Source organism: Lepisma saccharinum, chromosome 3 (genome assembly GCF_977018435.1).
Source record: "Lepisma saccharinum chromosome 3, izLepSacc3.1, whole genome shotgun sequence".
Lineage (NCBI taxonomy): Eukaryota > Metazoa > Arthropoda > Insecta > Zygentoma > Lepismatidae > Lepisma > Lepisma saccharinum.
Genome location: NC_139231.1, coordinates 21,685,893 through 21,709,366, shown reverse-complemented (window position 1 = coordinate 21,709,366; position 23,474 = coordinate 21,685,893). Strand labels below are relative to the sequence as shown.

General features: G+C 38.7%; 1 protein-coding gene across 3 annotated transcripts in view; it reads left to right on the top strand.

Moving 5' to 3' along the window:
* The window catches only part of LOC145984936 (uncharacterized), a 655,439-nt gene that overhangs the window by 518,689 nt on the left and 113,276 nt on the right, over positions 1–23,474 (top strand). For all 3 annotated transcript variants that reach the window (XM_083118349.1, XM_083118348.1, XM_083118347.1), the window contains exons 7-8: positions 3,693–3,719; positions 11,176–11,262. In XM_083118349.1, coding sequence (XP_082974475.1) covers positions 3,693–3,719; positions 11,176–11,262 — 114 coding nt within the window. The remainder of the gene's footprint in view (positions 1–3,692; positions 3,720–11,175; positions 11,263–23,474) is intronic.

Sequence of the window (23,474 nt, the reverse complement as noted above, 5' to 3'; positions counted from 1 at the left end):
ACATTTAATATCTTATTAAAGCGCTGGTCTGTCATGGGGCAGTTTGCAACATTGTGGGGTTAGTTGCAACATCTGTTGCAACTTGCCTCACCGACATGTTTGATTACGAAAGCTATTCTTGCCTCCACAAAAATTGCATAACATAAAAAGCAATATCACTTTCCACACCTTCAATAAACATGCTTTCAATTGACCACATGTCGCATGCTGTGGTCATTTATAGGAATTGCGTATTACAAATTGTAAGAGATTCTTAAAAATTACTCACCGTCCTCAAAATTCTTCTTTCTTCCTCCACTCTGACAACATCTGAAAAACTGGTGTAACGAACGGTTCATCAGAGACACCTACCAACGTGTGTTGGAACGACAGTAAGCGCAACGCAGTAGAGCCATCCTACATAACAGAAAAAGCACTGTTGCAACGTGCCCATGTTGCAAAGTGCCCCACTTTCCCCTACATAACTAGCAAAACCAGCATAAAATCTTCAGGCCATATACACAACTTATACCTCCATACAGTTATTCTACTATGACCTCGAGAGTTCTTGAAGCAAACGCAACCGATTCTCGTACAGAGAAAATTGAAACAAATTGCGTGGATTCAAGTAGCACATATTACTCACTCACGTCATTCCATAGAATATTTTAGTAAGCTGTAGCACTATATTGGGAAATACAGGTACCAACTAAATATTCAAAATAATGATATATAAATGTTAGATGCTCCGTGAAATATCACAAGACAGATGAGCAACATGGTTAGAATTCCAAATAAAATCGTGTTATATAGAAGAGCATTCTATGTTTGATTTTAAAATACTGGATCAAAATTTGTAACATTATTTCTTCATTTTCACGTTACTTTCCCTTCACTTTTGTTTAAACACGGAAATTTTAATAAACTATATACACGTATATGTTTTACACGACCTTCCACACAAATATGCATATGTATATGCGTATATATGTATATGTGGGGATAATTTATATATCATTTCGGAATTTCCAGAATCAACAAAACAGACACAGCAGAAAGAAGAATATTTTCATACGCAGAACTTACTAAGCTTTGCTAAAGCAATGAACGCCGTAGTTCAATTTTGTTCCGGTAATGGCAGCGGGGTTCCTATTATAAGGTATAACAGTGAACAGGCAGTGTTTCGTGTTGGAATTTGCTGGAAAGAAAATATTTTTCCCCTTCTTCTTGCCCAGTCACCTTAGGGCAAAACAGTCCGTACGTGTACGCAGGATTTATTTGGGGGGAGGGGGTTGAACTTATGAACGTGGGAAGTGCGTTCAGTGGCACAGGAACACTTTTCACCTGGAAGGGGAACAATATTCGTCCTCCACACACACAAACACACATACGTGTATAGTTTACATAAATACATTTTATTTCATTATATTTTTTAAATAATTTTTGGTTATTTTGAAAACAGATAATTCCGAAACATATAAAGCTTTAGACCTCGTTTTGTGCTCATTTCGAATGTGATTGAACAGACAATCATATGTTTGTCATTTGAAAGTAGCGAACGGATATGTATCCGGTTATTTTTATGCCGAGTGCGTTTTGAAGGAAGCATAGCAGTTCTAAACCATCAAATCTCTGGTTATGAGTGACACATCTCAACCAGGGATCATTATTTCCAACCTCGTAAACTATATAGTACTTATGATGTTCCCCTTGAATTCAATTAAGTTTACAGCACCATAGCGACATACAAAAATTTAGTTACGCAATTTATGATAACTATGTACAGTAGAGCCAATTTATATGTGCCTGTAAGGCCCAAGCCCACACACAAGTTCATGTGATTTTTGTGAATTTATAATTCAAGTGTTTGAGCCAACCCAATGTATTTGAAAAGTTGACGTCACTGGCCGACTCTCTTTTACATGCAATGTATTCGATATTTTTTTTCAGATTTCTGGTATTTCGGAAGTACTTTTGTATCGAATACAAAAAATGGATTGTGTTCTTGACGTATGCTGGATCGGTTCGTTGTTTAATCCTGTTCGAGCCCTTGTTGAGATTTGTAGTGTTTTGTTGTGTGAAAAGAAAGTTAAGATGGTCCCCTTGATGATCGGCTCGTGGGAGGCTCAGGATTGAAGAATTGGTAAAGCATTTGTCAAAGTAATTTTTTGTGATGGAATTTGCGATATTTTAACACTCTCTACAAGTACCAAACGTACTATCATTGTACATGCAAGACTTAAAACCTTTTGTACTTAGAAAAAAGCAAGAAATTGGCATGGCTACTCTTGAAATATTGAAAACGACTGATTCAGGAGTTAGAGGATAGCCATACATTCTAAAGCATTTTTTCAATCTTTGGTGGCCAGAAGCAGGATTGAATATTTAGGATTCCTCTCACATGTAATCCTATTAAATACACAAACATGACATTTAGGTGATTGCGAACGTGTTTTATGGTGATAAGTCAGGTGAAATTTAATGTAAGCGAGAGCATGCTTGCGTCGCTAGTTATAGATTTTCACATCTACAAAGGAAATAAAAAACAGATTTCCATCTTACTCAAGGATTATGTGATTTCAAACGAAATTGTACCAACATCTACAGCTGAATGTGAACGAAGGTTGTTCAGTGCCATGAATCTAATCTTTAATGATCAGAGTGAGATGAAATATTTGCTTGAACTAAAGAATGCGTTGCCGAAAATTAATTTCGGTTGCTGGTGTTTTATTTTCATTAGATATGAACTCCAATTATCATTGTAAATCTTAGTTTTCAAAGTTAATCAAACAGAAAAAAGATTATCAATGGTCATTTTTATGGCCTTATTCCGACTTCATGACTGCATTCATTTTAATGTTTTCTTTTATTTTCTGAAAATTTCGGAGGGGCTGCAGCCTCTTCAGCCCTCTCTGCGTACGCTAGTGGTGACACAGAAAAGTCTCATGGAGTCCTTCCTTGTGTGCTTCTAAACAACCGTGTCGGCCAGTTTCCTTACAACACACTTTTGTATTTAGAATCATTCCGAAATAGAATATTTTCATTTGCATAGCCATCAAGTTTAACTGATGTCATCTCACGCGATTTATTTCTGTGGTGTTGGATCAATGATCTAGTGCACGTACAATGCCTCTGTGCCACGGGATCCCGACCACTGGCCAACTAGATTAAAGGGATGACGTTGACTACGTCTGCGAGGGAAAACATATCTTCGATAATTTATTCATTTGATTACATCTTTCTTCTACTGTCTCTGTATTGTTAACGTTTTACTGTATCCGACAAATTATTGAATTATCCTTTATATATGTACATACGTATGTAGGTATGTAGCATGCATGCATGCATTTATATGCAGAAACTGAAAGAGAGGAGGGGTAAAGTTTATAAGCAAAACAGTGAAATTAATTTCAAAATTTGAAATTCTGATAATGTAACGATTCTTACAACAGGTACTTTTATGGACTATCATAAAGCATTTTTATTGCCAGGTTAACCAATACTGGGAAACTAATTTATAAATTAAATAGAAATTTAATGTATATTTCGCTCACGTTTGATATAAAGAAGTGGAATTAATGGTAGATGTAATTTTGTATTATTTAAGTTTTTGATGCGACACCAATAGTGTATGTTTTAATATATTTGTTATTTAATTTTTCCTTTGTGCCTTAAATAATTTACTTTTTCTATTAAATTCTATACCCGTCTAGACGTAGAAGAATGCAAACAGGAATGTGGTAAGTTAAAACGTAATAAAAGTGCCACACACAAGCACTCCCACACACACAGATATATACAGGGTGATTGGTAATTCGACCTATTCATTTAAAGGGGGAATACTAGAGCACATTTGCAACAAATTTGACCCTATGCACCGGGGGTCGGAAATCAATGGGTTTCGAGTTATTGCAGTTTGTAGATTTTCGTGAAATATTCCGACTTATGACCAAAAAACTACTAATTGTGAAAAAACTACTACACCCTGGGCACTTTATCGACATGTTGCTAACAGCTGACGAATGAGTGACTACTGGGAAAAGAATTTATGCCCAAAATTCCCATACCAACAGAAAGAAACAGTCATTGGAGCACACGTCATGAAGAAATTTGGAAATTATTGTATAAATCGAAGAGGATTACTCAAAAAAATATTAACACACTTAGCGTAAAAATTACGGAAAAAACTTCCTCGTTTCATAAGCTCTCCAAAACGATACAAATGTTGTCAACTGGCACACGGGTTGGGGAAAAATCTGAAAAAAAGCGGAGAAGGCGCGTTGTAGACCTCTTTGTAAAGTGAAAAGAAGTTGTCGGTTGTGAGAAATAAAGGAACGAAAATGAGTGAAATAATGTTATTTACCATTCTCATGATTCCAGGTTGTCAGAATTGACTGTTACGAAAACTACATATCCTGTTCAAATTGCCTCCCCGGTTACGTATGCAAGCACGCAGCCTGCGGCGTACTTCAGATACAGTCACTCGCGTTGACACTCAAGTCTCTTATGTATTGGGCGGCTGTCACAATTCTCTCTTTCAACCCTTTTTGGGAATCCACTGGTTGTCTGTAGACTAACTCTTTCATGTGACCCCAAATGTAAAAGTCGCGTGGCGTCAAATCCGGACTCCTTGCCGGCCAGTCCATCGCATGGGATAATTGTCATCCAACCACTGTCGCGCACCCCGGAAATAGTGAGCTGGGCAGCCATCATGTTGGTAAATCATACCCCTTTTTGTGGCGAGCGGCACATCCTCCAGCAGCGTCGTCAATTCTTCCCTTAGTTTTCGTAGGTAATGCCGTTTAGGTTTTGTAGCAGATAGAACGGCGCGATCACATGATTGTGGATGAATGATTCCCATGTAGTGAAAATTTTCTCTGGTGAGCCTTTTGTTTAGATTTTCAGGGGTTATGACAAAAAATGCGCATTATGAAACTTCGTAATAATATTGCGGTTGAATCTGGATTCGTCCGTCCTCAGAATTATTTTTAGATGATGGGAGTCTACAACGCGCCTTCTTCGCTTTTTCTTCAGATTTTTCCCCCAAGCCGTGTGCCAGTTGACAACATTTGTATCGTTTTGGAGAGCTTATGAAACAAGGAAGTTTTTTCCGAAATTTTTACGCTAAGTGTGTTACCATTTTTTTGAGTAATCCTCTTCGATTTAAACAATAATTTCCAAATTTCTTCATGACGTGTGCTCCATGACTGTTTCTTTCTGTTGGTATGGGAATTTTGGGCATACATTTTTTTCCCAGTAGTCACTCATTCGTCAGCTATTAGCAACATGTCGATAAAGTGCCAAGGGTGTAGTAGTTTTTTTCATAATTAGTAGTTTTTTGGTCGTAAGTCGGAATATGTCACGAAAATCTACAAACTGCAATAACTCGAAGAAACCCATTGATTTCCGACCCACGGTGCATAGGGTCAAATTTGTTGCAAATGTGCTTTAGTATTACCCCTTTAAAGGAATAGGTCGATTTACCAATCACCCTGTATATATATATGTATGTATGTATATATATTCGATACCCGGTGGAGGCACACAGTGGTTCGGATCCCACTTTAAACTGTAGGTCCAGTTCCGATTAGCCTTACTGTGAATAAAGTAGACATAAAACACCAAATCAATCAATCAATACACACACACACACACACACACACACAGGGTGTCGTAAAACAACATCAACAACGCGCTTGGGTGCTGATAGATCTCATGGAAACAAGTAACTTTTATTATAAACTTTACCTCCAAAACGTTTAGTTTCATTTTATTGCAAAAAATTTTAATATTGTTTTGTTTTCAGTAAGGGGCTTGTTCTCTTATTATGTGACGGACTCGATTAGAAATTACGCTACATGCTATAACGATTTTCTGCGAAAGTATTTATTTCATCGCAAAATGGTTCACAAATGACTTTGCTTCGCTCCTGACGCAATCCGCGTCCATTATTTGTGCGAGAATGACTACGTAGTTCCCCTAATTCTTCATAGATGGCAACACCTAACAATTGGCAAAGCTCAACACGCCATCTCTCAGATGACGCCAGACTCGCGCATCGCACTGCAGCAGAAGCTCTTCAGCGTCAGAACAGCGCCTTGAATAACGTAGTGTGGAAAACGACCCAAGAAACTGGTTCCCGAGACGATGACAACATAGATGGCAGTGCCATCAGCACAGCTGCTAATTTTCTTACGAAAGTAATGCGGCTTAGTTAGTTTTTGGAATATATTGTGTAGATTTGTTTGTCTTGAAAGGCGGTACGTGAATTGATGGAAACAGTTATATTTGAGTTGTGATTTGCTGTCACGAAATTGCATAAATTTGGAAAGAAAAGTAAAATAAAATTAATAAATAAATAGCATGCGTAACACAAGAAGAAACATTGCAAATGTGATTTCGGACGTCAGGTGTTTGATTGTGTACTATAGTTTATTTTTCTGATATTAGAATGTAAATAATATCCTGAGAGATATTTCATGCCGAGGCGACAAACCACAAGTGTCGCTTGGAAGCGAGCCGTTGGTAATCAATGCAACCTTTCGAACCGTAGGGACACAAGCCTATTCCTTAAGGAAATTTTATATCAAAGCGACAAACGATACGGGGATTTCACACCAAAGTGACACGGGTCCTTCTGTCCAAGGCAACTTTCATACCGAAGCGACACGCGACACATATCATTGGAAACGAGCCAATCAAGAGCAACATTTCACATCGTAGCGGCATGACGGGCAGAACAGGCTAGCGTTCCGTTCGCGAAATCCTCAAACGATAAGTGTCGCGTGCCGCTTGTAGATTTGGTGCGCAATCTCCCTAAAGCAAGACACTCATTGCATCGCGCATGCGCAAACAACAAATCAGGAGCATTTCACGCGTATATTTTGTCCCGTATTAATAATTAAATAACGATAACAAGACGTGGCAGACTGTCTAGAATGTTCTTTAATATATTCGCAACCACTGTACCAAATATCATAGCACATTCACATTCATAGAAATGCTTCATGCAAGAGAACCTGACGTTTCAGCGAAAACTCCATTTTCTTCCATTATAAGCAGACGAATACCATGTAGCTGTGCCTACACCAGCGCCCCTAGCGGTATCATATTCGAGTGGAACCAGCCTGATAGCACAGAACAGTGCCGTTTTCCACACTACGTTGTCAAGGTTCTGTAACGTCAGCAAGAGTCGCACGACACACGATTATGTAACTGGAACAAGGAATAAACGGTGATATATGCGTTGCACTTCACCAAGCAGCATGCACGAGTTCGTCGGTGAAGAATCATAAATGACACGAACAATGGTGCAGGATATTGGAGCATGAGGAACAGTATTTTCTCTTACTCCTATAGACGTCTTCTAAGCAGGAACTAACAGAACATTGATTTGGATGAAGACGTGAGTTGCGGTAGCCGTTGAATTACGTAATGGGAAGACGTATATTCATTCGTAATTCGTGGAGCTTGCTGTCCCCATAATGTTTCCTGCAGAAGCATGGAGTAGGAAAGGTCACGTCGAGAAAAACGTGTAATCCAGGCATGGGAAGTGAACTTTTCTAATAAGTGGATTCTATGGGAGAGCTCCTTTTGGCAAGTTGCCAATTTTGGTGAACAGTGATAAAAAGTGAACGCTAGAATATTTAACTGTTAATGTTGGACGGTTCTGTTCCACTAAAGTACTGAAATTTATGAAACTTTAATTGCAAATTTACCATTCCCATATAAACCACAATTACGAATGCGTTGCATGAATCATTGAACCGTGAAAGTAACAATTGTGTGATTAAATAGTACGAATTGTGACGGTCCACAATTGTGAACAGTTGTTAATGTCGAAGAGAAGATAAACGCTAGAAGCAAGCGCTTGCACGTCGTGTAAAAGTTGTAATTGGTCTAAATCAAATTAAATACTTTATTATCCCCTTTTCTTCCCTACGTGAACATCTAAATTTGACGCATGTAAAAATCTTAATAATTGAGAAACAGGATTTGTGAAACGTAATTACATATTAATAATAATATTATTATTTGGAGTGGAGGCAGGAAGCTTGCATAATTTATAGGTTTGAGTTTCGCTGGACTAACTGCATATCGAGTTACAAAAAAAATAACTGAAGTATATTAAGCTTATGAAATTGCTAAAAAAAAAGCCTCACGACGAAATTGTATTCTGCTTTAAAGCCTGTTGCTAATAATTTTACTAATGTTGTTGGATATTACTGTATGTTGTATTAACGAAGAAATACTTTTTATGTGAATGCAAAATGCGACGCATGTTGGTCTTGTTGAAAGAAAACAGTTGAAACTCTTTCACAATTTTAGTAAAACTACTTGTTAATATGGTGTCAAGAATTCTTGAATAAATATATTGCTTTTGTTATCACTAAAAACAGGTGACTTTCATTGAAATGCGTATTGCTAAACTTGAAAGATAAATATTAAGTGCATTTTTTGACAATTGGTGTTGGGAAGTAGATTTGTACTGATTAGTACGTAGTGTTGTGTTATGCTTCAAGGAAGACGTATTAACTATTGGAACTGCGCTCTTGCCTGTATTACGATTAGGACGATTCCTATGTTGTAGTTGGAGGAATAACTGTACAACGTTTCCCCCTCCACGCGGTGAGGTTCTTGAAGGACCTTGAGGTGTTGCGTAACAACGTTACAATAACCTCCACCTTAGTAATTTGTGCATTCTGATAAAATTGTAATACTAACGTCCCGACCTCCCATTTTTTTAGTTACCTTCAAAATACACCTACTAGCAAGCAGAACGTTACAATGCCAAGGTATAATTTCCAAAAAAAGTTGTTAGTCTGCGTGTTCCAAACGAAGGGGTGAGCACATTATGTTTCCATTTGTTCTTCATTCGTCGATTTCATCATCTGTCGCAAACATCTTTTGCGAATTTTGATGTCTCATGACAGTCGTAAGACCATGGAGAGAATTTGAATTTCAGTTCTCATTTATGGGAAATACTTTATCTTGGTAAGGTTGTAAGTAAGTACTGTAAATGCTTCTTACAACATTGAAAGTATCATCATTCTTTTCTATTTTGCTCAGGTAAGATTGGCAACCCTCCGCGCGTCCCTGGAAGTTATGTCAGAGCAGTTGTTTTCAGTGTTGGGTTGCATACATACAAGATAGATGTTAGGCACTTATAGCGACGAAACTAAGCTCTTTTATTGTGGAAGTTGTTTTACGATACCCTGTATATAAGGGTGTATGTGTATATATTGGTGTGTGTGTGTGTGTGTGCTTTTGCAGATGCTACCTTATGGGGACACTCGTCTGTTTTGAATCCACCTTGTGGGGACCACACCGACTTGTGGGGATCAAAATCCGATCCCCACAAGGAAATCGTTACGAAAATACATTTAGAAGTCTCGGATCACTGTCCTTGAATTCTTGAGGAATGATAACGGAATTACCTAATAAGAAATACATGCAAGAACCTGATGCATAGCATCCTTACTTGGGCAAATTTGTTTTTCACGTGTCCCCACAGGCTGGCAAATTTCAATGCAACGTGTGGGATTAACTTACTATTTTCCACACCAGGTGGCAGAAAAATCGCGTCCGCGTTACTCGCCCACACGCTCTGATTTTATCGCCCTTGTTGGTAACTTAGGGAAGTGGAGTAAGGGGGAAGTTTCGGGTGGTGGTGTGGTGACAGGGGGAAGGGCATACACACGATTTCTTTCCGTGTAGGCTTTGTGGGTACCGGACAAGGGAGGATGTACCGGCGCTCGTCAGGAGAGGTTGATACAGTGTCTGGCTGAAGGTCACGTTTTACCCCACAGCTTTCTGGAATTCTATTTCTGAAATACTTTTAATTCTTATTGTTTGGCACCATTGCCCTCTATCTAAATCTATGTTCCGCAACCGGTGAGCCTCCACAAGGTCACGGGTGTGCTGCGAACTTTTGTCTGTAGTAACAATTGAATGTAAATTATTTAATCTGACTACCATGCGAGAGACCCGGGTTCGATCCCAACGGGGGAGAACCAGTATATTTTCCAACTGTTCAAGCGGTTCCGGCGTCCACCCAGGGTTGTATAATGTGGGCACCTGGAGAAAACTTTTGGTGAAAGAAGGTGGCCATTGACGTGGTGCTGATCACTTCACCACCACCTTCGACCGTGATCAAGAAAGTGTAGGGTCCAAACTGAACACCCACTTTACTCCTTCATGGCATGGTGCAATGCACAGGGAAGTACTTTACTTTTTACTTGACAAATTTGTTTTCTTATGTTTGTATTTTTCAATTTGATTTTAACATTTTGGGTGCCTCAGCACTTAGGCTATTTTGCACTCGTCACATTATACGGGGTCCAGCCCCTTATCTTAACAAAGAACAACTCTAACGTTGCAGAAGTAAAATCTTAAAAGCTTAAAATGTTCTGACTTTCGTTAAAAGCTGAGGCTGTAAAGGGGCACTCAGCACACACAAGGACAAAAAACAGGACAACACACACAAAATTATACTGATCAGAGTGCCAGCCGCCAGAGCCTCGTACGTCTGCAAAACGCAGTCCAGGGTGTACTAACGTGGAAGTGAGGTTGACAGTTGGGTGTACTACGTGGAAAATCACCCCTTACACCGCTTGTATTTTTCGATCTGTCATTGTTATGACTTAAATAAGACGCCCCTTGATGGCAAGGATCAGTTTGTTTTTATCTCTACAGGCGTTTCGGATTCAGATAATCAGCTGCATGAATCGTTTCAATAATAATAATAATCGGATTATTATTATTATTATTATTATTAGTAGTAGTAGTAGTAGTAGTAGTAGTAGTAGTAGTAGTAGTAGTAATAGTAGTAGTATTTTTAACTGATTATATTGTAACTCATTCCTAAACTTCTAATTTATATCAACAGTGCCGTAATGTATTTTTTTTAGATAAATAAATTTTATGATGTGCCGTGTTCAGTACTGGATAATTTATGGTATTCTGCGAGGACAAGACGGTTGCGGAACATTGCTCAACCTTTCCTTTTATAGATGACCGAGTATTTTGAGGGGTTTAGAATTATGAGAAGGAAAAAAGGGGGAACACCATACTTTCGGAGGTATTTTCTTATGCCCTGGTACCTGAAAATGAACTCATGTCGTGAGTTCCGCGATTTTTCTTTTACGGATTCCCTCTTTCATTCATCCTTTATTTTTCTTATTTTTTTGTTTACAGCAATTCACTGTGACATTGGCACGAAGAACCAAATGTGTTCAGTTACCCTGAAGAACTTTGGTTTTACATTATCCCACGGGGAGAAACGTAAGTAAGATTAAAATAAACGTTAATAATAGTAGAAGGTAAATGTGTGTTAGTGTTCAACATAAATAATATTTATGAATACAGATACAAAATCACATAAGTGTGTAATTGGTTTGGTAATGTTTTGTCAGGATAGGTTATACGTGTATTTTGTGTCGTGCGCCTTAATGTTAGTGTTAGTGCCCGACCCTGTGGCCAAGTGGTTAGCACATCGCGCTGCGACGCCAAGGGTCCCGGGTTCGAATCCTGGTCGGGCTTGGTTGTTTGTGAATGTCCATTCATCAATTTCATCATTTCATCAATCATCCCTATCTTCGCAAATTAGCCAAGAGTCACAAAACGCGAAGTAAAATAAACTAAATCAAAATCAAAAATGTTAGTGTTAGTGTCAGAAGGAAGTTATGAGCTAAAAAGACGTCCGCTAGGCCCTATCACGAGTAAATACATGTTGTTTAGTTATTTTTCCCACTTATTTCTTCTTGATTCAACCTCTATAGCGAGAAAAGATTAAGATTCAGTTGAAGTGAAGAAACTTCTTTTGGTACTTAATTAGTGCGATGTGTAGGGAGTAAAACCACACACTAAAAAACGAGGGAAGAACAACGTCAATACCTAATTTGTTCTTTGTCTCTTGACTGTAAACTTACTGTTCTCTAGGACAAAGCCTATATATTATGCAAGTTCTGTCCCAAAAGTAATTAGACTAATTCTGGAAACATCGTTTTGTTGAAGGTACTGGTGTGTTTAAGGGAACTATCGAATTTGAACCTTCTCAGAACATTCTCTGCACATAAATACTATCAATTAAATTCCATACCAATTTATGTGATGTAAAAATGTGAATAGAATTTATATTTTTTCACATATGCCTTTTTGAATGTAACAATGCTATTGTACGTTTAAAATTGTTGCCCATTTGCTTGATGACTTAGAGACAGTCAAAGACGACAGTTACTACCACTAAGTTATCCAGGTACCTGTACCCTGCACCGTTCCTGCACCATAGGCGTAACTTGGCAGGGGCAAAGGAGACACATCCTCCCAATTTTTTTTTTTTATGGAGATTCACGAGGTAACCTCCTGAAACCCGAGGACTAAAGTAATCAGTAATTTTATGATTTTGCAAATGTAACACCTATTTATCAAAATAGTCCTGGATGATATTTCTATGAGAGGTGAAAAAGAAAATATTCTGCTCCACTCCCCCCCCCCCCCACCCATGAGTTAAGCTCCAAATTTTTATACTATATTCTGAGCATACGAAACAAACATTATTTCATTCTGTAAAATAACGTAAAGTTTTATGGTTGACGTAAAAGTGTGGAACAAATCGAAGGATAATTAAATGTAGATAAATAATATCATAAAATCGGATCGTATTAATGTAAACGAAAGTAAATAACGTCTATTTCTGCCAAGAATTCAATGGCGCTTCCAGAAAATTAGTAAGAAGCCTGATGCTGCTTTTTCAATATTGCAGATGCATTTTCCCAGTATTTCATATTATTTTTGACCCAATCGAGCGGAAGTTTACGTCCACCTTATGCTCGATCTGATCGAACTGGAGCTACAAATTCAAAGTGCGACAAGGACAGCTTGAAACGTGACCCCATAACAAACCAAATCCTGGAACCTATGTTTACAAGATCAACGTCCTATCGGCGAAACCCCTACGTAAATTCCTCAGTGTATGTGGAAATATATTTTTAACCGTGTTTGGAATTGCAGTTTAATGTGGAATCGGTCCCGGGGACCCTTGATTGCAGCTTCAACCACTCACTATCAATTGTATTACGTTTTTCATTTTTCTCGGTAAAGGATATACGTATAATTATATATTTGGGTGGTCACTGATTCACATCTAACGACAGCCTGAAGAGTTCTCGTTGTCTTGTTGAGTCTATTCAGGCGACTGCCAATCGTGCCGCTGACGCTTTATTCCCTGTACTTCATTTTCACTTTTTATACACAGTTATCCTCTCGTCGCTGTTCAGTTAATTGTGAGGCCTCCTCGATGGCGCAGTGGCAGAGTCGTCGCCATGTCATCAAGGGGTCCCGCGTTCGATACCCGGTGCTGGCACATAGTGGTTCGGATCCCACTTAAAACTGTAGATCCAGTCCCGATTAGCGTAACTGTGCATAAAGTGAACTTAAAAAAAAACAAATAAATGAATCAATCAATTCAGCTAATTGTGCATATAAGCAATGATGAGTAAATACAAAAGCACCCAATCACAAAAAAAGATCCTTCAATTTTCCGCTTCTCATTAACGTAATTCATAGTTTCCAGAAACCTTTCAGCAGACGTGAATAAAGAAACGTAGGTCGTTCGTTCCCCGTGACGTAAGCATTTCAGAATCTGCTGCCTTGTGACTTGAGAAGGAAAGGAGAAACGTGACAGGTTATAAGTTCAGATTGCAATGCCTCGATTCGTGATACCCACACACATCCTTGGAACCGAATGTCTTGTGTTTCCTTGTTGATAAAAACACAGCAGTCGCAGAGAACATTTGTGGAAGTTGCTCACAGAATGTCCACTGCTCCATTTCGACCTCGAGTTCCTCGCTGGAATAACTTTGAACTGCATCGTGTGATTTTTTTTGTATGTGTTTCGTGTGTAGTTTGCGCTCTTCTCTGGAGTATAAGTGATCCGGTCATGGAGGACTCTGGCGAGAAGGTGCGGGTAGAAATTTCGTATTTTTAATTACATATATATATATATATATATATATATATATATATATATATATATATATATATTTTCTTGGGTTTATATTAAATATTAATCTATTCATATTCTCCTGGGGTATTCGGGTTATAGTTAGGGATTAATTGAGGTCTAGTACTACCAGTGTACCCTCATATACGGTCCATGACAGATTACGGGCAGCTAGATGTGGAATTTTAACATGTAGTGTAACAAAATACGCAAGAGGGCAGCACCTCGTGTGACTGACAAAAAAGGATTCTTGTTGGACACCCCCCCCCCCTCTGCCTGTCAGTCCAAGAATCACCCCAGGGGGAGAAGGGGGAAGTTTTTTTATGTTTTATTTTCTCTCTCTCTTTGAGGAGAGAAGCTACAGAAAGACAACAAAGATATAGTATGGCGGAGTAGAAGGACATAGTAAAACAGCCTGTAGAGAGTGTGCGAGTGTGCGTTGTGCAAATAGTGCGAATAAGAATTTTTTGACATGTGTAATATCGAAGCAAGGATCTTAGGAAAGGATTGGACATAGTGAAAGAAAGAAGCCGCAGAAGGAAAGTGTGTAAAAGAAGAGGACTGGACTAGCTTAGAAGGAATATGCAGGTGAGAGTGCAGTGAATAAGGGCCCCAACGAAAGGCGCCGGGACTTAGTTAGTGTGTGTGCATGGGATAAGTAAAACAAATAGTAGAGGCCTCTAATAACTAAGACGGAACTCTAAATACAACAAGAAGCAAAAGTATATACTTATAATGTTCACAATTATTTAATCATCTTTTTTTTTAACAACGCAGAAATAATAAATTCAATATTTGTATAAATATTATTTCAATGGTTGTTTTTATGAACAAATTATAGTGCTCAGGGCGGAGAGGTGGGGAAAGGGTTAACACCTACGTAAACTTTCATAAGAGTCTCATGCCATCCCTTTTGTCTCTCCCCGATGTGCATCACAGACACAGACACCAAGAATTTAATGACCTGAGCTATTTGTTTTCCTCCCATCTGACACTGGAAGTTTCTTTTTATTTCAGCGTTTGTTATAGACATTACTTGACATGTATCAAGATTAAATGAAAGTCTATTATTTTGGCTGCATTGTAAAGTAAAAAAAAAAGCCGCGGTGGCTCAGTCAAGTCTCGCGGAAGCAGCCGTATGAGCAACATCGTCTCGCGTCGCGCTTGCAGCTTGGTACGTACACGGCCTGTCTTGGTAAGTAGGAGGGAGTACTAGTTAAGAGTTAAATAGAGTAATCCTGACTGTTCTACAATGGAAACACGTCGTATAAATACGTTAAAATTGTCGTTTTCGAGTGCACAAAAGAGACCCACGTCAGTGAAGTTACACCGTTGGATTAGTGAATCGCTGGCTCTCACCGAAGACCAGGTTTTAAGTATTGAAATTGACCATTTTCGTAAGTGTGTTTACATTAAACTGGTATCACACCTGTTAGGTGAGCAAATAATACGGAAGTTTGGACGAATGTTGGTGTTTTATGATGAGGATGGTGATCATGATGTACGAATGGAATGGGCTGACAGAATATCAACGATGGTGCGACTACATGTCATCACGATGGAAGTCACGGATGACGTAATATCTGCGGTACTCGGCAAATATGGCGAAATAGAGTCTATCGACGACGAGACTTACTCGCACGAACATATCTATCGTACCCGTACGGGCATAAAAGTGTTGTTGATGGTATTGAAGCAGTCAATACCGTCTTACGTCACGATCCAAGGTGCGAGATATTGGGTCACATACTATGGGCAGCAGCCTTCTTGCAAGATCTGTGACGAATTGACACACGCAGCGGCCACGTGTCCCCAAAGACGACGACGCACTAGGCCGAATGTAGCAAGTTCAACCTCGGTCCAAGCGGGCACATCTATGAACAACCAGGAACCCAGCACCTACGCCCAAAGTGTCATTCGACCACCAACGCAATTCACCGTCAAAGAAACACAAGTGGACTCGCGACCCACGGTGATGACACTACCCACCAAAATGAAATTGAGTCAGAAGACAAAGGGAGACGCACCAACAGCGTCAACTGAGCAAGCACCGAAAGACGATCCTGCAGTGGTACCCGTTTCGGGGAACAACGCGACTGACGAAACCATGGAAACTTCACTGTTATGGGCTGATGAAGTGGAACGGGAAGAAACTGTCCAAATGGGAATTCATGAAGATCAACCAGAGGGTGCCAACCAAATTAAGTGTGAAGACCAGATGAATGTGCCTGACAATTCTGATATCCAGCTGACTCCAGATGACGACCCAAGCTCTGTGAAGCCTGTTTCGGGTTCACGGGCCCCGTTGAAGGATGCCACCCATGGAAAGACAGCAGAAACAGCAGAAGAAGCAGAAGCGCAAGAAAAGTTCTCAACGGGATGTTGAAATCAACCCACCGACCAAGAAGAGTGATGACCAACGCCCCATCTCTTCCTCCCCAGTGCGATTTACCAGGTCCCGAAGTGGTAATAATCTAGGTTTTAGTGTCAGTGCTAATGAAAGTAAAATACTTCATGAAAATTAATGACGCGTGTGACAGTGTTACTGTTTTTTGCGCTAAGGTTGGGTATAATGTATACAATAAGCTTCTTGCCAGTAAGGGGGCAAAAGCGCCAATAATTGTGGCAGGGACAGATAAACAAAGTGATACAGTAATGCGTACAGTTCTTGATCCCGGTAGCGATGATTAGATAAGAGTGATTTTGCCCAGCGTCAAAAGTGGAACACATGCAAAACGTAAAGTACTAACAATTTTTAATGCATTGCTTAAATAAGATCCTTACATCCCTAATGTACATATTTACTTTAGCAACGATTAACCTCAACAAATTACAAAGTCAGAATAAACTAATGGCGTTAAATGATTTTTTGACACAGTCGGATATTGATATAGCCTTCCTACAAGAGGTAGGCATTGACAATTTTTCATCTTTGGCAAGGCATAATGTTCATAATAATTTTACTGCCACATATCAAGGCACAGCAATAGCGATGCATCAAAGAATTGATTTACATAACGTCACCTGTCACCTATCAGGAAGACTAATAAGTGCGGAATTAGGTCCTTTGTTTTTATGCAATTTATACGCGCCTTCAGGAACGAGCATGAACGAGAACATTTTTCTCAACAATCTTAAGTCCAGAATTAACAACGAATACATTAAATGCGTTAGTGGCTGGCGATTTCAATTCCGTCCTAGACAGGCAAGATCAACAACCAGGCTATAATTTTTCCCGGGCACTATATGAATTTACAAAGGGTTTAAAGTTACAAGATGCATGGAGTTGTAAACATAGAGACCAACCAGGATTTACACATTTTACAACTCAGTGTTCTTCACGAATTGACCGATTTTATATAGCGCAGGGTTATAAAGAAAATGTAAATAGTGTAAGTGTGAGTAGAAGGGGAACGCGATAGTGGCTGTCGCTATTTAATATTCGCAAATAATTTGCACGTACTTATAACTAATTTGCACGTACTTAGAACTAATTCGCACGTACTTAGAATTCATTTGCACGTACTTAAAATACTTTACATTTATGTATTTGCATGTTTATAACTTTTTATGAATATATAAATATTTATTTTATGAAACATATGTATATAAAAGGTAATTAGAGGTACTAAACGCTATGCATACGGTTTTATATTCATTACTGCAACGTATGTAATGTATAAATCGATAATATTAATGTTTATAATATTGAAAATAAGTTTTTATGGTTTATGAACCGCTATGAACGCTGGTAATGGTACGAAAGAATACGGTCCCGGTACTCGAACCCGCAATATGTAATATTATTAACTAGTACTATGTAATAATGTATGTTATTATGGTATGAAACACGATGGTACGAGATGCTAGACAGAATACTGTCTCAGAATCTCGACTCGGCGGTGAAGGTAGACGAGAAAGGAATTTGGGGAAGTGCGGTGAAGGTAGACAGAGAGAATGAATTAATATTCCGCGCAGGTAGAGGAGAAAGGAATTTGGGGGAAGTGCGTTCAAGATCAAATGACGTCAGAACGTCAGAACAAAGGAAGAACCCGATTGACCAATCAGAGAACGCGTCGGTAGGTTTTCAGAACCGGTTTTTCCAAGGTTAACCAGTACGCAAGAACAGAGGAAAGCTATGCAATACTGTAGGGCAGGGGAGGGATTGAACCAGACAACAAAGGATGTCTGGAAATGCGCAGCAAGGGTCAAATTTTTTGAAACTGTGCGTCGCTTGCAGGCTACGACATGTTTCTGTCAAAGTATGCCAAGGTTACCGAGAACACTAGAACAAAGGATGATGGGAAGGAGTTCAAGGTGAACTAGAACGCAAGAACAAAGAAAGCGTCGGTTTTATTTCAACCAATCAGAAAACGCGTCGGTTTTATTTCAACCAATCAGAGAAGGCGTCAGTTTTGTTTATGAAGTATAAAAAAGCGCGTAAAAGCGAGAAGATGTTAGTTAGAGAAGAATTTCTGAACCATTGTGTCAGAAAAGATATCAACTTGTGATTATTGTCTGAGATTTGAAGACAAAGAACTCAAAAGAAGCTATAATTAAGGTAAGTGAATTGTTACATATATGTAGTGTGTTTTTAAATAATGCGTAAAAGAAATAATGAAACCAAACAAGAAACAAATATGCGTAATGTGAACAAGTACTACAACTATTTTTCTATTTTTTACAGGTGATTCTATTGTCTCTGTACGTGTGACTGGAAGGATCTATTACTGAAAATGGCGTCTTCAAGCTCCACAAACGAGGCTAACCACACTGCGGTGAGTACTTCGAACGAAATTATATGTAATTTTCATTCTGGAAAGTATACTTCCCCACTAAACTCGTTAATGCATACTATGATATGTGTGACAGAGTTATTTTCCACGACGATATCCCTTCATGTGATCCGACTTTTTTCTGTGAGACAGTGCAAACAGCAATGTGTCAATTAGGGGTGGGGGCAAGTCAGTTTTCAATTGTGGATGAAAGAGAAAGATATTTTAGACGATTCGGAATGGTAGGGCGGGAGGTATCCATTGAAATGCCTAATCAGGTTGTGGGGGACCCTGAATATTTGGTTGGGTCTATGTTTCAATTTCTAATGAGAAAGATTTTTTTTTGATGTGGCACCGGACAGTCAGGTTGGTTTGATTATTTTCGGCAATGAAACCAATAAGGATATTTATATCCCTTGGCACAGCCTTTCAGCATTAAATCCCAAGATTATTCAACACTATGTAACCAAAGTGCTGAACAGCAATGAATCCTTCTTTGTAGATAACTCTTTGAAATGCATGGCGCATATTGTCGAACCCAAGCGCGGTAGAGGGAAGAACAAATACCCTCTGTACAGAAAATACGCCCCTTTACTATCAATAAACAATCCTAACCAGAGACAGCGGGCTATCACTGTTCTGACTAACGATGACAATTTGTGCTTGCCACGTGCTATTGTATTTGCCCAAGCCAAAATTCACAAGAATACTAAGAAAGTCGACTCGTTTCGTAGATACGATAATAAACTCAAAGAAGCCGCTATGCGGTTATGCCATGAAGCACGCGTTGATCCAACCAATGGATGCACTGTAGAGGACATTGTTAAATTTCAGAACTATTTGGGACCAGAGTACCAAATTGTAGTGTTTTCAATGAAAGAGGGGGAAAGGGAGTATGAAGTTATTCGGTCAACACCGTTCGCCCCTAAACAGATTAATTTACTGTATCACGATCAACATTTTGATATAGTCAATTCTGTCCCCACACTTATTGTGAAACATTTCTACTGTCCAAAATGCCAATATAGGATTTTCTAAAAAAAACTCAACATACTGAATGCACTAGGTATTGTTCGTTGTGTGAATACAGTCATAGTGATCAATCCAGTAACACTATCCCCAGAAAATGCACTGCATGTAACAGGGAGTTTTTGTCCCCGAAATGCTATGAAAATCATTTGCGCACAGAAGGGCGAAAATCAAGTGTTTGCCAATCTATTCACCAATGTGAATTGTTACAAATTAGTGAACAAGAGAAAGCGCAAAACACCACACAAATGCGATGAATTTTTTTGTAAAAGCTGTAATGCTTTTGTAGAGCCAGCACACAAATGCTATATTCACCCTGTTAAGCCCGAACCAAGTGCAAATTTTCTTTATATTTTTTATGATTTTGAGTGTATGCTGATAAAAAGAGAAAATGTGCAGAAACACGAAGTTAATCTGGCTGTTGCTAAGCAAGCCTGTCATGTCTGTAAAGACACTGATGCTGATTTCTGCGAGACGTGACGTCCCCGTGTTCATATTTTCCCCAATATTCAAGAATTTATGCAATATATTCAAACTCCAAGGGAAGGGTTTGATAAAATTGTATGTATTGCACATAATGCAGGGCGATATGATTCACATTTTGTTTTAAATTACCTGATTACTAAAGAGAATATTACCCCATCCGTAATTATGCAGGGTAGAAAAATAATAGAAATGTCTATTACCAAGAAAATAGTGTTCAGGGACTCGTTGAATTTCATGCTCATGAAATTGAAAGATCTGCCTGCAAGTCTGGGACTAGCGGAAGATTTGCAGAAAGGCGATTTTCCGTATTTGTTTTCAACCCCTGCAAATCAGAATTATGTAGGTCCATTCCCTGATATTCAATATTATGATATAGATTCCAAGTCCCCCAAAGAAAGAGAAGAGATGCTAAAATGGCACGAGGAAACTGTCCAAGCAGGGAAAATTTTTGATTTTCAAAAAGAGTTGCGCGAATACTGTATTAAAGATGTGGAAATTCTTGCTGCTGCATGTATTAAATTTTCTAATCTGATCGAAGATCTGACTGGAATACAGTGCTTTGTTCGCTGCGCGACTCTTGCGTCGTTAGCGTCTTTGATATTTAGAAGTAAATATCTTAAAGAAAACACTCTTATTAAAGTTCCGCCATTTGGATTTCGGGAACAAGACCAACAGTCTCTAATTGCCTTAAAGTGGTTAAAGTGGGTAGAAAATACTGAAAAGATAACTCTAAGACACGCAGGGAATCTGGGTGAGGCTAAAATAGGACGTTATAAGTTGGACGGGCTCCATGAAGAAAGCAAAACTGTTTATAGTTTCCAAGGCTGCTACTACCATGCTTGCCCGATTTGTCTTCCTGAAAACAGAGATAAGCCTCTTAACGAGACTGGCGAGACACTAGATCATAGGTACGAACGTACTGTTACCCGTAAAGAAATATTAGAGCAAATGGGGTACAAAGTTGTAGAAAAATGGGAATGTGAATTCAATGAGGAAATTTAAAAAAATCCAGAATTGCGCAAATTTATTGCTGATAATTGTTATTCCCTGAATAACCCACTTATCCCAAAACAAGCTTTTAATGGGGGACGCACAGAACTTTTTAGGGCAGTTTATGAAAAACAAGAGAATGAAAATACGAGCATGAAACTGCTAGATGTAGTTTCCCTTTACCCTTCAATGATGAAGCAAAGAAAAATGCCTACAGGGAAACCAGTGATTTACACGTCAGAGTTTCCTACCTTGGATAATGTGTTTGGGGTTGTAAAATGTGATATTCTCCCCCCTAAAGATTTATATTTACCAGTACTGGGCATGTCATGCAATAACAAATTAATGTTTGCTTTATGCAGAACTTGTGCACAAAGCGAGAATCAAGAACAATGTTCACACGCAGATAAAGAAAGATACTTACATGGCACCTGGGTATCGGAAGAACTGAAACTGGCTGTAAAAAAAGGGTACAAAATACTCAAAATATATGAAATTTGGAATTTTCCTTCGGCTCACCAGAATGATAATGTGTTCAAAGACTATGTAGACACATTTCTTGGACTGAAACAACAGTCTTCAGGATATGCTTCCGGCTGCAGTTCAGAAAATGACAAAGACAAGTATATTCAAGATTATTTCGATCGTGAGGGAATTCAACTTGTAAAAGATGAAATTGCACCTAACCCTGGACTTCGTTTTATTTCCAAAATTCTGCTGAATTCAATTTTTGGAAAATTCGCCCAAAATCCTTTCAAAACTAAGTCTATTTTTGTAAATACAGAACAGAAATTCCATGATATAGTGTTTAATCCACAGTATGAAATCAGTAATGTTGTCCCTATTTCCGAATCTTGTTTATTAGTGAATTATATTAATCTGGAAAGCAAAAATGAACCGTTAGTACTCTCAAATGTACTTGTCTCTGCGTTTATTACTGCTTATGGAAGAATGCACTTATATTCTTTTATGGACAAAGTCAAGGAAAGTATTCACTACGTGGATACGGACTCTGTGTTCTATGTAGAAAGAGAACATGAAAAACTTATTCCTACAGGCTCATTTCTTGGTGAAATGACGGATGAGATTAAAGAGCCCTACCAAATTACATGCTTTTTGGGTGGTGGTCCCAAAAACTATGCATATAAAATGGTGAACAAACATGATCCTCAGGATGAGAAACATGTTATTAAAGTAAGAGGCATTACCATGAATTACAGAACTCGACTCCAGATTAATTTTGATTATTTTAAGCAACTGGTCAAAGGGGAAATTGAAAAGCGAGTTGTTGAGAACCCCCGTAAAATTAAACGAAAAGCCAATTTTGAAATTGTTTCTGAATCTGAGCAGAAAACTCACCAAGCAGTCCACACGAAACGAAGAAAAATTGAAAATTTTGAGACCGTCCCATATGGAATCTAAATAAAAAAACGAGTGTTTTTTTATATTTTTTTTATTGTCTTTTTACAGTCCTAAGGCCATCTGTATAAGTTCAATTTGCCGTGCTATCCAGGGGCACTCCCCGTTGACGCGCCGCCTGGCGCAGAAACCGCATCTGTCAGATGTTCTTCGCCGCCTCCGGCGCGACAGGGGAGGGGACACCGGGCGAAGGCGGTGAGCGGTTCTGAAGTGGTCCATGAGGGCCTTTTTTGCCCGGAACCCAACCTCCCAGCAGATATCGCATTCCCTCTTTATTTCATCCTGAAAAGAAAAGATAAAATTAATTTGTGGTATCTATTTGGGCCATTGTGTGTCTGCGCTTCAAGCAGAGAACGTGTGTTGTTCAACATGGAATTGCCTTTTACACACCCGTTTGCAATGATGGTTTGTGGGCCCTCACAAAGTGGAAAAACCACTTTTGTGGATAAGCTTCTATTTTATAAACATAAAATGTTTACACAAGTTCCAAAAACAGTAATATGGGCGTATGGTGCGGTTCCTCCCAGATTAAAATTAAGCCAAAATACAAATATTCAGTTTATTGAAGGAATCCCTGATGTAGCAAATATGAATATTGAAACTCCTGGATTAATAGTCATTGATGATCTAATGAATGAAAGCAGCAAAGATTCCGCAGTCGCAGATATATTTACGAAATATTCTCATCACAAAAATATAAGTGTTATTTTTATAGTACAAAACTTATTTCACAAAGGTGCTAAAATGAGAGACATAAGCCTCAACTCACACTATCTTGTGATATTCAAAAATCC